This window comes from Ammospiza caudacuta, chromosome 2, assembly GCF_027887145.1.
Source record: "Ammospiza caudacuta isolate bAmmCau1 chromosome 2, bAmmCau1.pri, whole genome shotgun sequence".
Classification (NCBI taxonomy): domain Eukaryota; kingdom Metazoa; phylum Chordata; class Aves; order Passeriformes; family Passerellidae; genus Ammospiza; species Ammospiza caudacuta.
The window spans coordinates 81,168,408-81,190,493 of record NC_080594.1 but is presented as its reverse complement, the minus strand read 5'-3'; the positions used below and the strand labels follow the sequence as shown (position 1 = coordinate 81,190,493).

The following is a 22,086-nucleotide window of genomic DNA, read 5'->3' as shown; positions in this document are numbered from 1 at the left end:
GACTGCAGCTCCTCTGGAGAACTCATACTAGGATCTCAATAATTTTAATAAGACTAGATTTTAAGAGATTTAGACAAAAGCTGTCATTTGAACAGTGAGTTTCAGAATGAGAATATGTAGCTGCACTAAATGAAAAGGGCAAGCTGATTTGAGGAGTACAGAAAAGTACTTTGTGTGTATGTACTGAAATAATACAGCAGATATACCTAACATCCTTTTGAAACCTGCAGACATCTGTCTACCCATACAAAGTTCACCCTGGTGGAGGAACATAGCACAAAAATGTTAGTCTCTCTTCTTCTTCAAGTGATGAAGCTGTTCCCCATGGACATGCTTTCACATCCTACACACTGCTATCTATATCTATTCAAGTTCCTTAGCATACATATTTAAAATCTAACCAAAAAAAGCCATTAGGATTAAGAGACACATCTCCAGGTACAGACAGAGATCACCAAAAATTAATTTTCAGTTTACACAGTAAGAAACAGATATGTAGAGTATCTATTCAGAAACAGAAATTAATAATATCTGTTTCATTAATAATATCACATGGCAAGTTTTCATTCATCCCTTTATTCGTTTTACTCTTTCTTTTATTCTTTAGTCTTTGCCAAGTAAATACTCCTTCTTCCTACCCCACATTTCTACTTTTCTCTTTCCAGGCCATCAAGCAATATCAATTATTTATTTTTTTCTATTCCAATGCTCTATTGCCAAAATAAAAACACTACAAAGATAAACAGTGAACATCACAAAAGTAGACTTGTTCTTTGTAATGCAAGTCATAAGGACACCAGAGCTCTCTGCGAAAGAGGACTTTGTCTTTTGAGAAGATTGAAAATAAAAACTAATAGTGAATATTCTGAATCAGAATGGAAACATGTAATTAAAGGTTAATAATATTGTAGACCAGAAAAGGAGTGAAAAGTTGCAATGAAGAAATACTGCAACAAAGCAATGTTTCTGACCATAAATGACCTGCTAGTAAATGACCTGCTAGTAAAAATAGAACCTCAATGGGTTACTCATACACATATTTGCTTGCAGAGAACTAGGAGTTTTTGTGCCAATACATTGTGAAATTCAAAGCTTAAATGAAGTTTTTGAAAAGCATTTAAACATTAGTATTAAGGTACTCTGTCTGCATATGTGTGTATCTTTCTCTACATTCTTATTTTTCATTTTATTCCATCTCCTTTGCATTTCTCCATCTCCAAAGTCACACTTCCACCTGTGCAGACCTTTGGCATTTGTGCTGGTTATACAGACAGGGTCCAATGCTGCTGCAAATCAGCAATTCCCACAAAACAGCTCTCTCCCAAATGGGGGTGCACAGTCACACGTGTCCCTTGGAAGAGGGGCACCCCAGGGTGCCCATACATTACTTGATCATGCCAAACAGAGAACCCTGGTGCCAAATTGACTTTTCTTGGGATTAGTAAAGCTCTCCCAGGACTCCACATCCAAGGATGCAAAAGACTCCTGCACTTTGCAGAACCTCTCAGCACAGACTGCAGCTGAATCCTAGGGCTTGTTTTTTCAGGTGCATTCAAGGCTGGGACAAATAACACCAAGCTAAAAGTAAGAGGCAGTCATCAGTCCTCACCCAGACATCTCAAATTCCATTTTCTCCCCTCTGTCCATGGGAGATTTAACAAGAAGAAATAGTCACACAGCTACTAACCTTGTCAGTTCCTCCTGCAGCTGAGCATGGTCGGGTGGGAAGAATTTTACCACAAACTTTACAACAACGTGCTTCGGTCCTAGGGAAAATGGCAAAGGAAGTTAACAAACATCAATAGCATGCTGGCCAAATATGCACAATGATGTACAAGGGGTGATTTACATCACCTGCAGTGCATACAGATATGCTAACCTCGTGTCCTTTGTTAGTATGCAGGATATTTGGCAACTGCCCAATAAAATTTACACATAATAAAAGAGAACAGTAACTCGGTCAAGGGCTACTCTGCCAAAACCAAGTATGTTTTTAGCAATTACATCAGTTGATCCAGTAAAATATATGTGTATCTACTTTCCTTGCTTCAGAACAGGAGGGAGCTAAAATACACTCTACTTTTGAAGACCACTAGCAAATTTCTATTTCTGTTTTAAGAACAGCAGATTTGTTCCAATTCTTACAAGTATGACCAGTGACAAAAGGACCAATGCATCCTGTCTTGTGTGAGGGAGAGCTGCCAGAGCATACACTCAGACTAATATGACCAGAAAAACACCTAGAAAAACTGAATCACAATGGCAAAGCTCCATAAATTAAGAACTTGGCTGATCATTGACAGAGAAAGAAAATAATCAGAACTTTCCCTGTTCACTTCTACTCTTTCCAGAGCTGGTGGCTATTTACAATTTCCTGTTCTTTCCTACAACCCACTGTAGCTCCCCCCATCCCCACTCTTTCCTCCTCTTGGTCTCCAAACATCCCAGGTTCTGCAGCAATCTCCACACAGTGGCAATACATCTACCAGCTCCTTCCCAGTAAAAAAGTCTTGCTGTTGTGCTCCTTCTATTCTGATTCCTGCTACTAGCAGCCAGCAGTGTATGTTCCTTTAGTCCTTCTCTTACTGCACTCTTTTTCTTCACAAAACTGTTCCCTCCATTCCCCCCATTGCCTCCCCCAGTGACTGACTGAACCCCAGCCTCCCTTGGCGTGGGGTCAGCCTGTTCATGTGCTCATGTGACACAACTTCACAGGTACATCTTTTAAGGACAGGCCAGAATCAGAAAATAATTCCAGCAATACTTAGTGCAGAAGGCTGAGAATATAAAGACTGCAACCGACAGAGTCCCAATTTATTCAAGTACTCTCAGACTGAGGAAAGAAATGTCAACAAGGAAGTACTTACTTCTAATCTGTTTCATAACAGGCTTCAAAAGATCTAGCCACACCTGAAAACAAAAGAAGGTGGTGTTATCATATCCAAACAAGCTACCAGAGGAGCATTTTTAATTGCAATGCCTAGATTATCAGTCTCCTATTTATTCTTTCCAGTGTGGTCATTATGCTTTCCTTAATTATATATGGTGGATTTTCTCTCCAAAATTCTGGGAGATGCTCAGGAAACAGCACTGTGAATGGGCACAGCTTTCAAAGCAGCAGAGATTCAGAGAGCTGGGAAACAGTGAGGAAATCTCCCCCTCACTTGTCCCCAGACACCAACAATCCCAGCACATGTGGTCAGGAGCCATTAGTTTTGTGGAAAGAACAACTGAAATGAGGAGTTTAGGAAAAGACAGTCCTATATTGTCACTGAGCTCCAAACGCTGAATGATCTCGAGAAAGGGAAGTGAATAGAGCTGGTGCTTGCCTAAGAGGCTGGGAATGCTGGACAAATGGAGAAATGAGATGGCAGCAGCCTAACCCAATTCCTGGGGGACCCAGGAATCCCAGTGTGAGGTCTGGCCATAAATATGGAGCTCTGTTGCTGAGCCCCATGGAGGTGAAGGAGCCTCCCTCCCATCACCTGCAGGAGTAATATCCTCAGTTTACAGGTGTGAGCAGACAACAGGACAAGGCACGGGAGGGAGAAAGCTCACTTTGTAGCTATTGAACACCTTTTCTTTTCTATAAACCTGGGAAATTCAGGCCCAGGCATTTTTAACTGAGGACAGCGTAACTTCTACATGTAGTTCACTTGGCAGCCCATTTTCCAGGACAGTGTGTGGGTCTTCCCTTCAGCTTCCAAAAGCAAAGCAGTGGGTGGAAACACAGTTTTGAGAGCCTACCCCCCCATCCTGCAGTCTCAAGTCAGAAAGGCTGGGGCAAAATGTTACAGAAAGCCAAGGGACAATCATGCAGAAGATAAAAGCCAGATGATTCACAGGACCTGGAGACAGCTCATAGTCCTCAGCTGGTAACAACCCATGCCCATTATTTATATTTTGTTATCTCACTAAATTGCCCAGGGCCTCCTTTGAAGACATCTGGAACTTGTGGAAGAATACCCTAGAACTATCATAAAGGTTAAAGCCATTAAAAACCAAATTAATTGAGTCTTCCTCTAGAAAAAGAGTATGTATTAGAATTATTACTTCTTTGACCTTTAGTAATTTTAGATTATGCAGAGACTGAAACATACTGAAAATATCCATTTCCCAAATCACCTGAGAAACCAGACAGGAGCAGGCCTGTATCACTGCTGTAACTGCTCCAATGCCATGTACCATTTTTATCATTACTAATATGAGGGATTCCAGTTAGCAGAGACCTCACAGCCCTGCTCTTTCCCACACACTAATGTTACTCAATGGAACTCTTCTTATGTTTCTCAGTTTAGGAAAGTCTTTTTCTTTTGTTTCAGAGGTTAAAGAAACTTGGTTATCCAAGAACAGCAATACAGTTTTTATCACATGTTAAACTGGCCCTGACACACTTTGACACTTGAATAACTTAAAACTGTTTTGTTTCAGAAAGTTCACACATGCATAATCTGCAACAAAGGTCAGGGACTTTGCCAAGTTTAATGACAGGGGGAAAAGACACCTTGAATATGAAATAACCAATTTACAGGATTAGGAGAATAATGTATTTTACTTGATGCCAAAAACAAACAAACAAACAAAGCACAAAAACCCCAAACAAACAAACAAACCCACAAAAGACCCACCAAAATAAACCCCCAAAAAACCCCTCTCTCCTCCACAGAGGTGGTTTATGGTACAGCATGAGCACACAAGTGCACCATTCCTCTCCCTACTTTCCCAGTCATCCTACAAGCAAGTAACAACATCCTTGAACAGACTGCTGGATACTGCAAATGAATGTAGTGAGAAAGGTGGAGCAAAACATCAATGTCACCACAATGTCACCAAAACCCAAGCAATCAAAACTTCTGCATCATGCATCTCCCACACTGTACCCAAACACCACCAATCTGAGACTGCTTTATAAACTGGAAAGGAAAACTAATGCGATGACTTAATTAAGATGAATGTTTTTCATTTTCCCCAGAACTACAAGGCTAGATTATTTATTTGTTAAACAAAGGCTGGCATTCCACGATGGTGACCAGATTTCAGCAGCTGGAGAACTGAGGCAGACAATCAAGTGTGATGAAACTCTGTGAAACCCCAGGCTTGGCGGCAGTGCCTCGCTTTTCTCCTTGTCCCAGCAGGAAGTGGAGCGCTCAGACCCTCCACAATCATCTCCCATGCACATCTTGTCTGCTCCAAGCATGGCATGCTTGAATGTACACAGCTCCCAGGCAACTTGACATACCACTGTCAATATGTCAGATACGAGATCTGGAGCCTTGCATGTTGAAATAAACACAGCCAAATTGTGAATATATGACTTCACATACATATGATTACATCCAAACAAATATGCTCTAAATATTTATTTTTCCTTTTACATTTCCCTCTACACTGGAAAAGCAACTCATTCTCTTCAGATGATATGAATATAAAATATGCATGTGTGGTTTATTTCTCAGACATACCATTAACTGCAGGGTTTTCTACTTGCACAATGCCTGATTCTACATTATGGCCTTTATGAAACTCAGAAATTTTAATATCCCATGGGAACATTCACCTCAATTGAATCATATAAACTGGTTACAATAAGTTAAGTGTAAATAATACTCTGAGTGCTGCTCCACATTGAAACAACAATTCATAATCAAATCTTCTGCTTCAGAGTTCCTGTGAGATGCTTTCAGGTGGCTGAAGGCATTAATTCCACCGAATTTCACCATTCTTGGGGCACAGCTGAATAGATATGGGCAAGGTTTGTGGAGCTCCCTCTTTTTCAGAAGCAAAGACTGGACCAACCAGCAAGAACATGGACTGGTGCTCCCAGATATTTGGCTGGTACTTCCCTTTGCAAGAGTAGGGGCCAGCTGAGTTACCATGCTCAATGCATGGATTTTCCTTCAGGTCAAACTGGCATTGTGCTTCAGGGGGTTTGTCCACCTTCCTCTTCCTCAGAGCCCTGCATCCCCCACTGTGATGTCTGGACATGTTTCCAGCCAGTCAATTCCTGCCACCGTGAGGGCCTCAGGCAGCAGCAGCACCTCAATCTCTCCTGTGTTCTGCCTCAAGCAAATAAACCACTTTGTTTCCACACGAGTGAAAACTGTTAGTTTACTTCAGGTCTCTGAGCAAAATGCAGACAGTCATCTATTTAAAACTTAATGACCTGTGAAGTAGAGAAGGTTGATCAAATGACCTTCTCTGTTTTCTAGAAAACTAAAAAGCAACTGTATATACAAAAGATGTTAGGATTTGTTTCAGTTTTACATACATACATCAATAATGCCAGAATGCCATTATTAACACAGCTACATGGACCCTCTGCTGCAATGGTACAGCACAGTTGCACTGTTGAGAAAAGTTACATTAAGCTCTCAAGTTACCTCAAGCATTAGCCAAGGGTATCTGGCAGAATGCTAACCCTTCCAGTGAACTGTGTTTTATGTAATTCCAGCAGCACACTGTGAAGCAGATCCCTTCTAAAGATTGACATCCATTAAAAAAATAATCCTGTTCAATTATAGTTAGCCTAGAACACTATCACCACTAGCATTCTGTTTTAATGTCTATTGTCTAATGTCTGTGCCTGCACTAAGGCATGACAGACAAGATTCCTACTGTTCATCAAGAAATATTGTTCCTTTTGCATATTTTAGCTAGATGGAAAAAACACAGATTTTTTTTTAATCAATTGCCCAAAACCATCTCTTCTAGATCATCCAGGTTACTGGTGCAAATTCAACTAACAGATTAGAAATCCAATGTCCATCAGAATGTACTAGGAAAGCAATCCAGGTAACTAGCACCCGTGCTAGTAGGTTACATGATAAGTCTAAAATAAAACAAACTTCACAAAGAAAGTCATTAAAGACTAAGAAGTCATCAGCCTATGGCTTTCTCTGGTACATGATATGGGCAGTGCAATGCTTGAACTGATCTAAGATTCCTGAATGTCAGGACCAGGACACCTGCCTGTACCATGCAGCTCCCATCCATCTTTGGGGCTGTCCTTGGATTTGCTTTCCTTTTTATTAACCTTGCAATATTTTATCTATCCCTTTTCTTACCCCTAATGTTTTTCATGAACTCTGTCACAATCATTGCAACTTTTCTATCAGCAGATAAAGTTTATTTCTGCACTCCAAATCAAGCAGGACTATGAGGCTCTGTAACAGTCCAGCCTTTGGCTTCTGTACAGCAACTTAGAAAAACAAAACACTTTCCCAACTTGTGCCTGAATTAGCCATTGCTTTCAGTGCAGATGAAATCTGACAGGAATAATCAGGTTTTAAAAACATTTCTTCAACTCCACTAGGCAAGAACAATTCTTTTTTAGAAGTCCTTTCCCTTTTGAAGACTGAGGATTAAATATATCTTACAAGTAAGGAGCAGAAGGAGAGAAAACAGTGTGCATGCAGATGAAAACCAGCTGAAAATGATCCTTTTACATACCATCATCTTTTTATGATCTGGAAATTCAAGGCCAAAATAGTCGCCTTCAACAAGGTTGAGGTGGTTGCAAACAGCATCATGCAAAACTTTCCCTGGAGCTCTTTGCTGTAAGAAGAAAACAAAGCCTAGGGTTACAAAGATGCTCTTAATTAGTGGCAGAAAAATTATTATGCTAAGAAATTATTCAGCAAACAACACTGCCAAAACTGTTAACAAAACCAGTGGATATTACAATCATACCCAAGGGCAGTGGACAATAATTACACTAGTTTTAAAGCTAAAGACTATATCCATCCATCCATGCATGGCAGCTCCAAATCCATCTTCAGTGCATTTTTATTTTTTGAAGGAAAAGTACTGTGAAATAGAAGAGGGGGACTTGGGATACAGTTTTCTTATGCCTACGGTGGCTTATTCCTGCTGTGAATTTTTATTTTATCCCACGGCTCTTCAAGCAATGTCAGGTGGTGCATGTACATCTGTGTACAACACAGGGAAACCAGGATGTTCTCCTGGCATACAAAACTCCAACGACTGAGGGTTTGCTGGATGCTGCTTGATATGCAACAGGCTCAAGCCCTGGGTGCTGACTTCAAATGTGCTTATCCCAAGCTGGGAGGCACTGAGGCTGCTCCAGGCCTGTCTGTGCTACCCTGGCAGAGCTGGCAAGTAATTTGCAGGAGTCAAACACACTGAAAACCTTCTCTCTATAAAGACCAGATGTTCTAATCCAATATTAGCTCCCAGAGCCACTGCTCTGCTGATTGTAAGGATTCTTTTCATCAGCCCATCCATGAAATCCACACCTGCAGAAAATACTAAAAAAATTACAGTTCACCAGCAAGTCCTCTGCAAAAACCCATCTCTGTATAAAAAGGCCAATCACTGAAATCAAATATTTTTGTTCCTTGGACAAATGCACCTATTTTAACTCAAGAGGCACTGAAACACAGGTCTACACTCACTTCAGAACAAATAATAATTCATTAAATTGCACAAACCCTGCTGTTACAAGAGAACAATCACATCCTGGATTTGCTCTCAACCTATAGACTGGTGCCCTCCCTTTCAGCCCAGTAAATAATAGAGTAGAACGAAACAGTAGTAGCCAAGTGAAGAAAAGACAACTTTTACAGGTGGGCAGGCCAGCTCAGAGCTTGAGCCCAGGCCCTGGCATCTCCAGGCACTGCCCAGACCAACAGTTTACTTGAGAGTGGGCGGCTGCTCAATCCCAACCCCTCCCAAAAGCATCATAATACAGTCTGGTCTCTGTTTCACTGGGATACCAAAAAATAAAAAAAATAAAGACAGGCTTTTCCCAACTAGAGTAATACCCTAGGTGGGAAAAGCATCTTTCCAAAGGTACTTTATCTAACATTCTCTAATATGAACTGTGCAAAGTACATAAGCAGTAGTCAGGCTTACACCAGAGAAACCAAATTGATGATGTTTTTCTAGGGAAAGCACATTTTCTAGGATGTATGTGCTACCAGAGCAGCACTGTCACCCTGGCCACGCAGGACACAATGACTGAACCCTTCAATGCTGGCTGGTTTTGAAAGTCTGAAGGGAAAAGCCAAACTCACTTCTCCAAAAACTTGCTGAACAGGTTTTTACCCAACATATTCCCAGTGCTTCTGAGAGACCTGAGCCACCAGGAAGCAATACGCATTCAAGCTATTAACTGTTTGATAGTATTTGGTGTAGCAAACATTAGCCTTGTGAATACTTTAAAAAAATTAAAGAACAATCACTGATAAAAGTACTAATTTTTTAAGCATTCACTATAACCTTGCTGAAGTAATTCAGAGTAAAATGCCAAGAGGATGCAAAGAAGGAAGAGAAAAAAAATCTGTTTTCATAGGTAGAGCAGTTTTGCTCTGACACAATGGCATCCAAAGTAAGCCTCAAGTGCAAGTATATTTGAATACATTCACTTCATGTTCTCCACTTCATGTTCTCCAGCTTCATGAAACCAAAAGCATTACTACAGTTCACCACCCAGCCTGCACTGACCATTGTGCCTGGCATGTCAGTTCTAACAGAAAGCTTCCCACACCTTCCACTCCACCTGTACATAGGCACAAACATACACACACCATCTCAATGAAAGAGCTTCCTGCTAAGGGCACTTCATTGGAGGCCACACAAGAATATTAAACACATTAGGCTGAGTGTAAGAATGATATTATTTACTGCTCTGAAAACACACCTACAAATAATTTAGAAGTAAATACTCCTGCTTCCAGACTAGTCTGAGGTCTTCACAGTTTGGCTGGGGCTGCTAGAGAGAGGAAGAATGTGTTTATCAGTCACCCTCACAGCAAGAAGCCTTCCTACTCCTGCACAACCAGAGGAATGGTAACATGCCAGTGAGTGCGTACATATGCCTTGCTAAAGTATTTGATGGATTTCTCTCTGACAAAGATCAAACTTAATCTTTCCTCACAGGAAAAAAAGTGTCTCTGAGTGGAGATTTTTGACCAAGAGGAAGAAAGGCAGAGAGCCACACCACTCAACGTTAGCTGAGAAAAGCCTGGCTGTCTGATCTCAGGCCATGAGTAAAAGCCTCTGATGAAAACCTGCGGAGTATTTTCACAAAGATTTTTTTCTTATAGGCATTTAAACGATGGAACAGCAGTCTTGCAGTATTTATGTCACTTGGCATTTTCTCTGGAGTATGCCTCAACAAAATCAAATGCTTCTTACTCTAGTATTTGTAAATATTATTATTCTAAACTCATCTTATCTTTGATCAGTGTATCTCAAAATAAAATCTGACAGTTCCCTCAAAGGAAATGCTGTGCATATAAAATCTGCTGAGATTTAGAGCCTGATGAAACTCCAGTCTTGCAGGACTAGAAGAAGTACAACATCCACAAAAGCAGGAACACACAAGGTTTCAGAGAGATCTTGAGTGTAGTTCCATGACATCCCTACTAAAAAATTTAAACACAGTAAATTAAAAGCTCAGTGCACTGGGTATGGAAGCAAACCAGGAGTCATTCAGGGCACAGTAAACACGAGCTGACAGAGGGAGCATTCAGGAATGAGTGTGCCACGCCGATGACATCATCTGAAGTCAACAGTTGTGCCTGACTTCAGCACGGTTACAAGGCCTAGGAGAAAACACAAGTTTTCCAGAGAACCTGGAAGGCATTTTCCAACCATGAAGCATGGCCCTGCTGCCGGGTCTCAGACACTGGTTTCTGCTCCACAGCCCCGTGGCAGCATCTGCATGAACCAGAACCTGGCTGCTTTCCCTGCTCCATGCCAGCACCAGTCTGCTCCATGGGGGTCACTGAGATGGAAGCATGGAAGCAATGAAGGCTGGTGGCAAGGCTATACCTCCAGACCACTTGCTGCACAGGCACCACCACCCTGTGAGGCAGCAAGGGAAAGGAACCAGGAGGGCATGGTATCCTGATGGAATTCAGCTGGGGGAGGGTCACATGCAGTCCCAGGAGCAGGGAAGCACCTGCAGCAGGTGGCAGTCCCCTGCTCCCGTTTCTGTTGACAGCCAGATTCCTGTACAACCAATGAAAAATACTGCAGCTCCAGGGAGCAACTCTTCCCAGCCTAAATGAGCCATGTGAGCACACTGGCAGGAACTTCTGAGCAGTACAGGTGTATCCTTTCCCCTGACAACAAGGAGCCCTGACATCTGTTTGAGCCATCTGAGATGAGGCAAGCCCCAGCCAGACTGATACACCAGAGAATTACTACTTTTCTCTTGATGTGGTATTTACTTATACCAAGATAATATTAGAAATTTATTACACTTAAAAGAAGCTCAATGACTTCCAGCTACACATTCTTATTCCTTAATGCATTTTGAACCGGTCTTTCATTTAGCTCTGTGAAATCACATTTTAAAAGTAGCTTTACATTTTCAGGGAACGTCAAGTTCTAAATTATGAATAATGTGCATCATCACATTTAGCTGCAAGCTATGAAGGTACCCAGTCAAACTAGCCTGCTTTACGCATTATATATTCAATATTTTGCTGTCTTCTTATTACCTCAGTCCTACTCAATTCAGCCTCACTCTACTCCCACCAAAATCCAAAACAGTACATTGCTTATGATCTTCTAATGGTGAATATTTTAACAGGTTCAACAATTCTTTCCTGTTCTTGTAAACACCAATCCTTTTTAAAAAATATCCCTCTACATACTTGTTTGGACCATTCTTTGACACAGACTGCAATACATTAAAAAAAAAAAAAACAAAAAAAAAACCAAAAAACCAGGAAGTACATGGCTATATCTGATAGCCATGATGCAAGATATCGAGAACTTTAAAAGAAGCATGTTTGCACACATTACACCACCTCCCACAGTTAATTCAGCAATTATTTCACTAATTATGTACCAAAAAAAAAGTATATATGTTTATGGTCAAATAGAGAAATAGAGGTTTCACCATTTTTTATCTGTTCAGTGAAATAATCTCCTATCACAGCTTAAACAAGATCTTTGATTGAAAGGTTTTTGTTTATGTGTTTGTTTTTACATTACTGAGCAGTCATACTAGCTTAAAAGAACCAAATAAAATAAACACTTTCTTCTGAACATTGAAAAATATAAGTCTGATTTTTGGTTGAAGTAAGAAATAGTTTCATGTGGAAACAAAGACTACTCTGTTCTCCTTCTCTTCTTCAAAACTGGAATGGGTCAGAAAGAATTTTGGGTGTCTTAATTACACTTGCTTTTGCTCATAGGAGAGAAAATAATTCCTTTATGTTAATCTTAAAGAAAAAGGTGCATTCATAATTCACACCTGCCACCACATAAAGGCAGGCGTTTCTTCCACTGATGCTCTCTTCCTATCACATTCTGGGTGCTCTAATGGTCTGAAATGAAATGTGAAAATTTGGTCATGCTAAATATTTTACAAATACTTAAATACTATATGGCACAAAGGTTAAGCACAAGGTTTAAAAATGTATTTGGTCTTTCAGGGTTAATGACCTAAAAAAATCTGTTCTACTGATCATCCTTTTATCAGATCAGCCAAACCAGATTGCCAAATTATTTTTATACTCCAATTTAAGAACTGCATTGAAATGATTGTGAAAACTTCATTCAGTAACTTCATTACTATTCCTGAAGTCATACACAGTTGTAATCACTACTAAAAATAACAACCCCACGCTCTTAACAGCACAACTTTCTCAGTTATTTGAAACTGTTAAAAAGTGTGTACATATCTACAGTTTTGAAATGAAAGAAAACCAACCAAGAACTGTTTGTGATAAGCAAATAGTATAAAAATAACCTCACAGATGAGATTGAGCACAGGATTCTTAAATAAATAACTCTGTCAGAAATTCATACTTCAAAGAAGGCTTGAAAACTACTCACAGGAGAACAATGCTGTCAGCATCTGAAGATAAATTTCATATTTTAAACAGTTCTCCTTACTGGCATAAAATGAAATGCATAATTCATATTTAGCAAAAGTCTATTTCCTGAAAGGTGGGGTTAAGGGCAAGAATCACTGGTCTGAGTGTTGTTGCTCTGGACCTAATACTGCCAAGACACTTGGAGACCCTCTGCCCTTCTTCTCCTCTCTCCCTTTCAAAGCGTAGGTGTTAATCCTATAGAAAGGATTAGATGACTACAAAAATAGCATTAGACCACCAAGATAACTCTTACACCTGGGCTTACTACTTTTTACCTGGCTGTTCAGCTCAGACTGGGTAGTTGAGAAGTGCTGGAAGAAGTGTGATTCATCACTCCTACACACCAGGCCAAAGAAGGGCAGTGAAACGACACCTTTGAACAGAGCAGCCACACACTCCCACCCCTGCTTCTGAGCAGAGGACCTGCAGCCACCAGGTATGCATCCCATCTGAAAAGAGGCTGCAGGAGAGGCAGATTTTTATGATAACCTAAAGGCACCTCGTTCCTTTTAAGATATTTTCCATGTGAGTGTAGTTGAGGGCTCCACTGCTGGCACGTATCCCACATGCTTTTGCACAGACTCTGCACATGCCATCAAAGGGCGGATTGAGGCCAGAAGCAGCAGCAGAATAGGCTCTTATGCTGCCATAAAAACAGATTGATCATCTGCTGTGTGTGTACAATGAGACTATTTAGGGTTCTTTTCTTTCAAGATTTTAGTGGACTGCTTTTACACTCACCACATAAGCTGTATTCCCTTAATGCCACTGGCTGCCTTCCACAGTCTCTGATGTACACCTTTACCCTTCGGTCAGTTTTGGTGGTGGTGGCACCTTTTCTTAAACAGCACAATTTTAAGACATGGTAGTTTTTACTTCAGGTATGTTTTACCACCCTTAAAAAAAAGCAGCTGCAAAGTTCCCCCCACCACCCATCTTCAACAACAACTATTTTAGGAATTTCTTTGCTAACCAAAAATCAACATAGCAAACAATTAGTGAGGCAAAGACTACAAGGAGAAGGGGTTTAATAACCATCTCATTTGCTTGAATTTCTGGCATGGTCTCCAGAAGAAAACAGCACTTTTCTATATTTGAAATATGGATTTGATGTTGCAACCATGGTCTTGGATTTCTAATCATGACAAACTGGTTTATATAAAAATATTTTTTAAAATAGGCAGAAGCAGAAGGACTGCTCTTGCCCCTTAAACTCTCTTCCAATGCCCAAAAATCAAATTCAGTAGAAATAGCCAACAGTAAAATTTAGGTGAACAGTAAATACTAAATTATCCAACTTAATAGTTAAATGCTGTGGAAGAAAAAATAAAAATATTATTTAGAAAAGCTAATGAAAAGTTTTATGATGAGGCTATTTTCAGTACTGCTTGGTAAAGCTTTCTCTTATAGCAGAGTCAGACTAACACAAAACTCAGCTACAGTAAATCCTCAGGTTTTGCACATCTCCATATTTACACTACAGTAAAGCTATGGAATTGGAGCCTCTGTTTGCTCTATTTTCATTTGGCTCATAAAATTGCAGCTTTGCACCTTAATGGGCAAACACCACCCACACTCTATTTATTATATATGCCATTTCAATGTGCATGAGAGGACACAAAAACGGAGGAGAGATGAGCTGGGCACCTTCAGGACTGAGCTCATATCACAAACCAATGTGTCATCTCCAGGTGTAATCCTCCAATAATTTGATTTCCTTGCAGTTCTTACAAATGCAAACTGATATTAATACTGATTTCATTTGCCATCTTTCAATTATTCAAATTTCTAGCGCACAAGACGTTTGTTACTGCAGAATCAGCAGCAACCACCACAAAGGTAGTGGAGCACTTTGTAAAGAAAAAAGAGGAAGAAAGGGACAGACTCATGGAGCCTGAAGAACTTCCTCCTCAGGTAGCTATAGAGACAAAATTCCACAGAATTTGTTTCACACATTCATCCCTCTTTCATCAATGCCAAAGAAAAACTGAAACTCACTGGCTAAACACCACAAACCATATAAACCAAAAATATTCAGCTTTTGGCTGCAGTAGTCTAAAGACACATCTGTTTATTACAAAATGTTACTCATGGTGAAAAGCATTAACGAAATACTTCATGGTAAGTTTCCTGGTTCACTGGTTCCTTTGGCTCTGTTTACAGCATTTTAACTAGCTGGCATCTAACTCTCAGAAAGTAGAACTGATTTTGTATTAACTTTTCTGTACTGGTTTTACAAGATCCTACACTTCACACATATACAACTAAAATTCACTTTATCAATTTAAAAGTGGTGCTCTGATCACATCTGCTTTTATGAATTCAACTGGAAAACTTCACTGTTATCTGCCTAAAAATCCTCTAATAAATTGTCCCAATGGAGACAACACATTCCTTCCCATGAAATGTGAATGCTGATCTCAGTAATGCTAAAAACCCCTAAACCTAAATCCAGGTCTCTGCAGAAACTAATTAGTCCTTCTGGAAAAAAACAAACCTTGCTCCTTGTAGTACAGCCATAACTTCCTTGAGATAGGTGTAAAACATTTGTGGGAAATCAGCAGTGGCAGAGCAAGTCTTTTAAATTACTATTTAAGGTTGCAAAATTTCACACACCAACAATTAAATTCTTAGACTTCCAGTGGGAAACTCCTGGCAGCACCACTGTTACTAAAATTACCTTCCTTGAACATCATTAAAATGCACAGTGTGGACAAAAAAAAAGTGAGGCATTACAAGAACAATGAGAAAACTTACTAAAAATATGTCATCTTATTTCCTAAATCAGCTCCTGTAAATGCTGAGTCATCTCTGCCTAATTTTACTAGCAAAACTAAAAGTGGTTTGTGGCTGTTGTTCATCCCCTTAGCAAGGCAAGCATCCACTGCTGGAAGTGACAATTTTCCATTCTGAGGAGTAACATCCACATGATGTATTCCAGCCTCAGAGCCTTGACACTGCATGGTGATGACTTGCAAAAACCAGAGTCAGCCCATCACAAATTTAAGATCTTGGTGTGAGTTGCAGGGCAGATGCATTAGACAGTGCCTTCCTCATGATCTGAAAGACACAACTTTGCAAATCAGCATGTAAGAAAGGTGGAAGGCAGCAATACTTTTGTGCTACATGGCTTTTTTAAAAGCAGGTGCACGCTCAAAATTCGTCACTGAAAAGCTGTGTCTAGTTCAGAGGGGCAATAAGGGAGAGAGCCACACCAAAGCCATTCTAGCTATGACACCAAAACCCTTAGTGGAGACACAGGAGACAGCAGGCATCACTCTAACAAAGATTATCTGTGAGTTATCTATGTTTAATTGACAGCCAAGAGTGTAACTGGGCAGATGTCTCCATCTGCCATGAGCTGCACCTCCACCACGAGGCTGTGCCCGTAGGGATGTGCTGCCAGCATTCTGCAGCACAAGGATGCCCACAAAACAAGCCCAGCTTGTGCACTGTGGGCACTGGCTTTGGAAAGCACACCACAAGATTTGTTTTCAGAAACTAGATGGGAGTTTGATGTGAAGCTGATATAACCTCATTTTTCAGAACGTTTTCTTTATGCAAAGCTGCTTTACTAAAGCTGAACTCTGGAACCAAACACATACCTGTCAAATAAATGTTGATATTACTTTCTCTCCCTGCAAGCAAAAAACTGAATGAGTTTAACCCCCGGCCCTGGCACTATTTAGGGGCACACTGTGCTCGTTGTTTCTTGGGAAGAGCTGCAACTGAGGCTCAGAACACTCATTAAAAATACCTCAGATTGAATTTCATAGCCCACAACTTTTGAAAAGGAATATAATGGCACCATTCAGTGCTTTCAGTGTAATTCAGCAGCGTAGCAGCCAGCGCATAATTGGGGATAAAAAACCCAAACTCTGTGACACCCCTCACCCCTTGCCTCCCACTTTTACCACTCCTCTCTCTGTTTCAAGGCAAAAATCATTTAACCACCTTCTCAAGTTTTCTTTTTTTAATGTTAAGAAGTGCTTGCTTCTCTGTTTTGTTTTCTTTGCCTGGTCATTTTTCCTCATTTTCTTTACACATAAACAAACACTTTGCTAGAATGAAGGAGTAGGCAATTCTTAAGTCATCAAATGTGAAACCAGAACCTTTATATACAGACTGGAAACATGAGAATATGAAGTGTTATGAGAATATGGGAGTTATTACTATAAAATCAGGTTGAGATGCAAAGCAGCTATTTATTATTTCTATCTGGATACATTTTAGTTCAACCATGATTGTACTAAAATCCTTTGAAGAAAGTAATTTCATTTAAATGCACGTCCAAGACCTGGAAAAAAACTTCACAACAAACCCCAACAAAAAATAAGTGGTGTTCAGGGAAAATATTAAATCCTAAATCTAAAGAAAAACCAAATGCAACAGGAAAAACCTTTCCATCAGTTTCAACATTACTATTAATCTCAGAAAGAGCTCCCATCATCCAGGACTGTATATATTTCACCTTTTACTTTATCAGAGGCAGGAAAGCACATTTTAACAACTGGATACAGAAGTTTCCAAAAAGGACACTCCTAGATAAAGCCTCCAGGCTGTGGCTGTTCCTAAGCTATAGTGTAATAATTTTACACCCTAACTCTTTGTCTTCAGCTAGGCTTTGCTCCAGCTGGATGCAGTGCCCTGACAGCCAAAGTGCAAGGCAGGGTAAGGAAGACAACCTTGCATGCAATTTAAATTAAGAGTTTCTGTAGGACCCATTTGATACCAGCCTGTCTTCCAAAACTGATGTGGACTCTGTAAAGAAAAGCTTGGCTGCAGCATTCTGCAACTGTTCCAGATTGGACATGGAGTAATCTTGAATTTATGTGTGAAACTGAAATAGAGATGATCTGAATTAATTCCTATTGAGCAAAACGCATATCAACAAGACATTTTAATGGAAACAAAACTTGCAAGGGCAAAACAAGTCTCAAAAGCACTCCCTTCTTTAAGTATCTGAAAGGCAGAACTTTTAAGTCGTTTTTTGCCAGTCAAATCCCCAATACACAAGAGTTTCTTGTTTGGTTACGCAGGACCTGTGTCACCAACCTGATGGATATACAGGAAATGTGTTCAACATTTCTCTAAGCAGCCTTGAAAGACCTTAAAACTGAATATACTTGGAGTCTGATCTGTCTTTTAAACATGCAAAGGACATGAGAAGAAGTGAGAACTGTCTATACTCTTAGGGTATTTGCAAGGGGAAGATACAAACTCTGTTTTGGGCATCACTGAAAAGTGCCACCTTTAGTTTGGGACACAAACTAGAGTGGATGTAGGAGTTAGGGAATTGGTATGGTAAGAGTTACATTAATGGCTGCTTCTACCAGCAGATTTCAAAGGAAGCTCATAATGATGTAGTCAAGGCACAATTTCAATAAAACATAAATATTAACTACCTCCCTTTTTAATATAACTACACAGTTTTCAGAAAGATCCTCAGGAGCTTTCCCACTCTTCCTTTGTAGCCTGCCTGCAACTTGAAGTGTCTCCTCACACAGCAAATGCCCAAAAAATTCCATCCATGGGTCACCTCAGGTCTCTGGAAGGTGTAACTGCCTCTAGACTGTAGGAGCCTGATGCACAGTTATGTGAGCAAATACCACACAGCCATAGCCATCACTGGGGGGAGCACAAGCAGAGTGGTGACACTGTGCACTGCAGAAACAGTGACTTCACCTCCAGCCCCTTCAAAATCCAAACCTGCCAGGGCTGACCTGCATGTTCAACCCAGCATCAAACAGCAAAGCAGCACAGCCAGAGCAGAGATCTGCTTATAAATTCATGGCAAACCAGGGAAAGAAGGGATTTGTGCTTATATCTCTGGGGCAGGAGGAGGTGAAGAGGCAAGAAAGGCCAGCAGGATTTCTAAGCTGTACAGGGTGTCTGTTAACAGCACATGGTCTGAGCCAGGCAAAAGCCTCTCATTGATCTCCAGAGAGCTTCCTCCTGACTGCGAGCAAGATTTTTCTTTTACCTATGTTGAAGGTGGAACATTCAACTTTCACCTGATTTCCCACCACTCCTGATGCGTGTGTGTGTACCTTACAGAACTGCCTATGCCTGCAGTTAATGTGAAATACTTCAGAGACAACAACGCACACCCTTCTGCTTCACTGCTCATTCAGCCATACCAACTGTTCAAGCTAAGGAGATTCCTAGGAGATCTGCTCTGTGTCACTCAGACAGAGGCCTCAAATATCAAAGGAAAGCATCACTACTTACTATCACAAGTGCATAAACACAGCCTCACCACTTACTACCACAAGTGCATAAACCCAGCCTCTGAAACACAACTTTTACAGATTCTATTTTGTTTTACTGTGCAAAAATGTTTTCTTTTATGCTCTGTTTAAGAAATGCGTGTTGTACAGAATTAGTTACTGTGATTTGGGCTTTGGACAAAATTGCTAAAATACATCTTTAGGCACAGCAGGTTTAAAAAGGCAAATGAGCCATTCAGCTGTTTTTTTCTAGAGGCCAGAATCCACCACTGCCGTATTAGATACCACTTAGATATAAATGAGCTTTATCAGCAACAACAGACTTCGTGGGAAACAAGCATTCTCTGTTCAAGGTACGTCAAAGAGAAGTCTTTGGGGATGTGCTATCAAAAGTCAAACATCAGGCAGCCACAATGAGACTTTTCTGACCACATTTTAGTCTGAGTTGAATTCCTCCACAAGGAGTTTTAATCCATTTGACCTTGAGGATAATGTGTGTAGCTGGAAAAGGATTTGATTTTATCTAATTTGTGGGTTTTTCTTAATGCTGAAACCCTACTTCTTATGTCTTCAGAGATAGCATACATCTCATTTTAAATTTACATTTGTAAATATAATTTGTTTAACGTTAATACCCAGGTAACTTAGAGATTCCTGGGCTGTGTTAGAGCAATACATTTCATTTACAACATAACAACATAATTGGATCATACAATCATAGAATACACTGAGTTGGCAGGGACTCACAAGGATTACTGGAGTCCATCTCCTGGCCCTGCACTGGACCGTCCCCAAGAGTCACACCGTGTGCATGAGAACATTTTCCAAATGCTTCTTGAGCTCTGTCAGGCTGGTGCTGTGACCACTGCCCTGGGGAGCTGTTCCAGTGCCCAAACACCCTCTGGGTGAAGAAACTTTTTCTAATACCCAACCCAAACCTCCCCTGACACAGCTCCAGGCCATTCCCTCAGTCCTGTCACTGTTCACCACAGAGAAGAGATCAGTGTCTGCCCCTCCCCTTCCCCTCATGAGGAAGCTGTAACTGCAATGGGGTCTCCCCTCAGTCTCCTCCAGGCTGAATGGACCAACTGACCTCAGCTGCTCCTCGTACAGCTTCCACTCCAGGCCCCTCACCATCCTCTGGGCATTCTCCAATAGCTTTATATCTTTCTTATTTCGCATTGCCCAGCACTGCACACAGGATTCAAGGTGAGGCTACACCAGTGCAGAGCAGAGCACAGCAGGACAATCCTCTCCCCTTGATTGTGCTACCCGTGATTATGACCAAGATGCCTAGTATGAAACCTACTAAATATATTTCATCTCTACCTATTTATAAAATGTGTAGGTCATCCATGTTCTCACCAGCCCTCAAGTGAAGTTCTGTGCCAGCATACATACATACTTTAGTGATCTCAACCAAAACACTGTCTTGATACCAGCTTCAAGAATTATCTTTCTTCATCATAATTTACTTAGAGAAGTTAGACAACCCTGTCAGACTCAGAATATATCTCCTTAGGGAAAGAACTTTTGTCTGCAGAAGACCACAATGATCAGCATTGACCAATGATCACTGCTAATATACTTCTTGTGCTGGACTTAATTTTTATTCACAATGTGTAATAATGTTTGACAAAACCACCACGGGACTAAGGAGAGATGTAACCCCAATGTGGCATTAAGCAGACAATACTATCAGATTTTGCCTTTTCAGACTGTAAGTATTTCTTGAATTGTTGCTACCAAACAGCTTGAGGCATCCTGTCTACACTAAAACATCAAGCAAGGTCTTGGCCAGGAGAAGGGCACAGGCTTTGCAGGATGAGAAAGGTAAGTGAAGACACCTGTCACTGGCATCCTTCTGGCTCTTTAATTCTTCCCAAATCATCAATACTCCTTGACAGGTCCTTTCAAGCTAACCAAAGGCAGCAACTTCTGAGTGAGCCCCAGTGGGAGACTCCTTCAGACCACACAGTGGGGGAGCTGAGGAGGTTGGACATCATGTCCCAGGCAAGCCAAGGATTTATTAACCAAACAAACAGCTGCAGTTCTGCTTCTAGCTACCCAGAGAACACAAAGAAAGATAAAATGTTTTTACTAAAATAGCAGGTCTAAAATCATGCAAATAACAGCAAATGTAGAGGTCTGTCATAATTGCAACTTACATCTCATCTCCTCTACTGGTACTAAAAATCTTACAAAGCAATTAGTATGTGCTACAAGTAGCTAAAGAACATTTTGCTCCAAGAGCAAAGCACAGTTTACTCAAGTGGCAGTATGATACAGAGATTAGACCAGGGACAGGTTCAGTGTGTGGCTGTCACCCTGTGGGACCATCACACTCGGACACTGTCTCGACACTGGAAGCAAGCAGTACCTGCAGTTTAACAAAGCACAAATGCTGACAGACAAACATCCCACTGCTCCTATATGCAGGCATGTGCCTACAGCCACAAGCTGCCCCTACTTTCTCTCCACTGCCTACAGGGAGAGAGAAAAGGGCTGAAAATGAGAAAGTGATCCACAGGAAGAATGCAACTCCCTCCCAGATAATTCCTTTCATGCAATCTATCACAACTCTAAGCAGACTGTGAACAATTAAGGCCAGGAAAAGGTGAGTTATGCTCATCACTGTCAGTAACTATTCATTTCAAGCCCACACACTTCCTTCTAGCTCATAAAGAAATGCGATTTCCCAGCACTGGGAGTGCTCTTCACTCCCAGTTACATGCTAACTAGGACACACAATTTCTCATTATTTATTAGGGCATATATTTGCCCCCATGACCCTCAGAGCCTTGAGTTGAGATTTATCCATTTAACAGCAATTAAGCATCCAGTTGCCCTAGAATTCCTTCATGTCAAGTGAAAAGGAAGGGTACTTTAGGAGAAAGACTCAGGCCAGGCAAAACTGACCAGATGAAGCTTGCCTTCATCTCATTGCTACTTTGCTTCTCCCCTTGGATTACATGATCTTGAATATGGTGGTGTGCTTA

General features: G+C 40.7%; 1 protein-coding gene across 3 annotated transcripts in view; it reads right to left on the bottom strand.

Moving 5' to 3' along the window:
- The window catches only part of FARP1 (FERM, ARH/RhoGEF and pleckstrin domain protein 1), a 200,462-nt gene that overhangs the window by 59,987 nt on the left and 118,389 nt on the right, over positions 1 to 22,086 (bottom strand). For all 3 annotated transcript variants that reach the window (XM_058824877.1, XM_058824879.1, XM_058824876.1), the window contains exons 3-5: positions 7,450 to 7,554; positions 2,868 to 2,910; positions 1,688 to 1,766 (exon numbers count right to left, since the gene is read on the bottom strand). In XM_058824877.1, the coding sequence (XP_058680860.1) occupies positions 1,688 to 1,766; positions 2,868 to 2,910; positions 7,450 to 7,554 (227 nt within the window). The remainder of the gene's footprint in view (positions 1 to 1,687; positions 1,767 to 2,867; positions 2,911 to 7,449; positions 7,555 to 22,086) is intronic.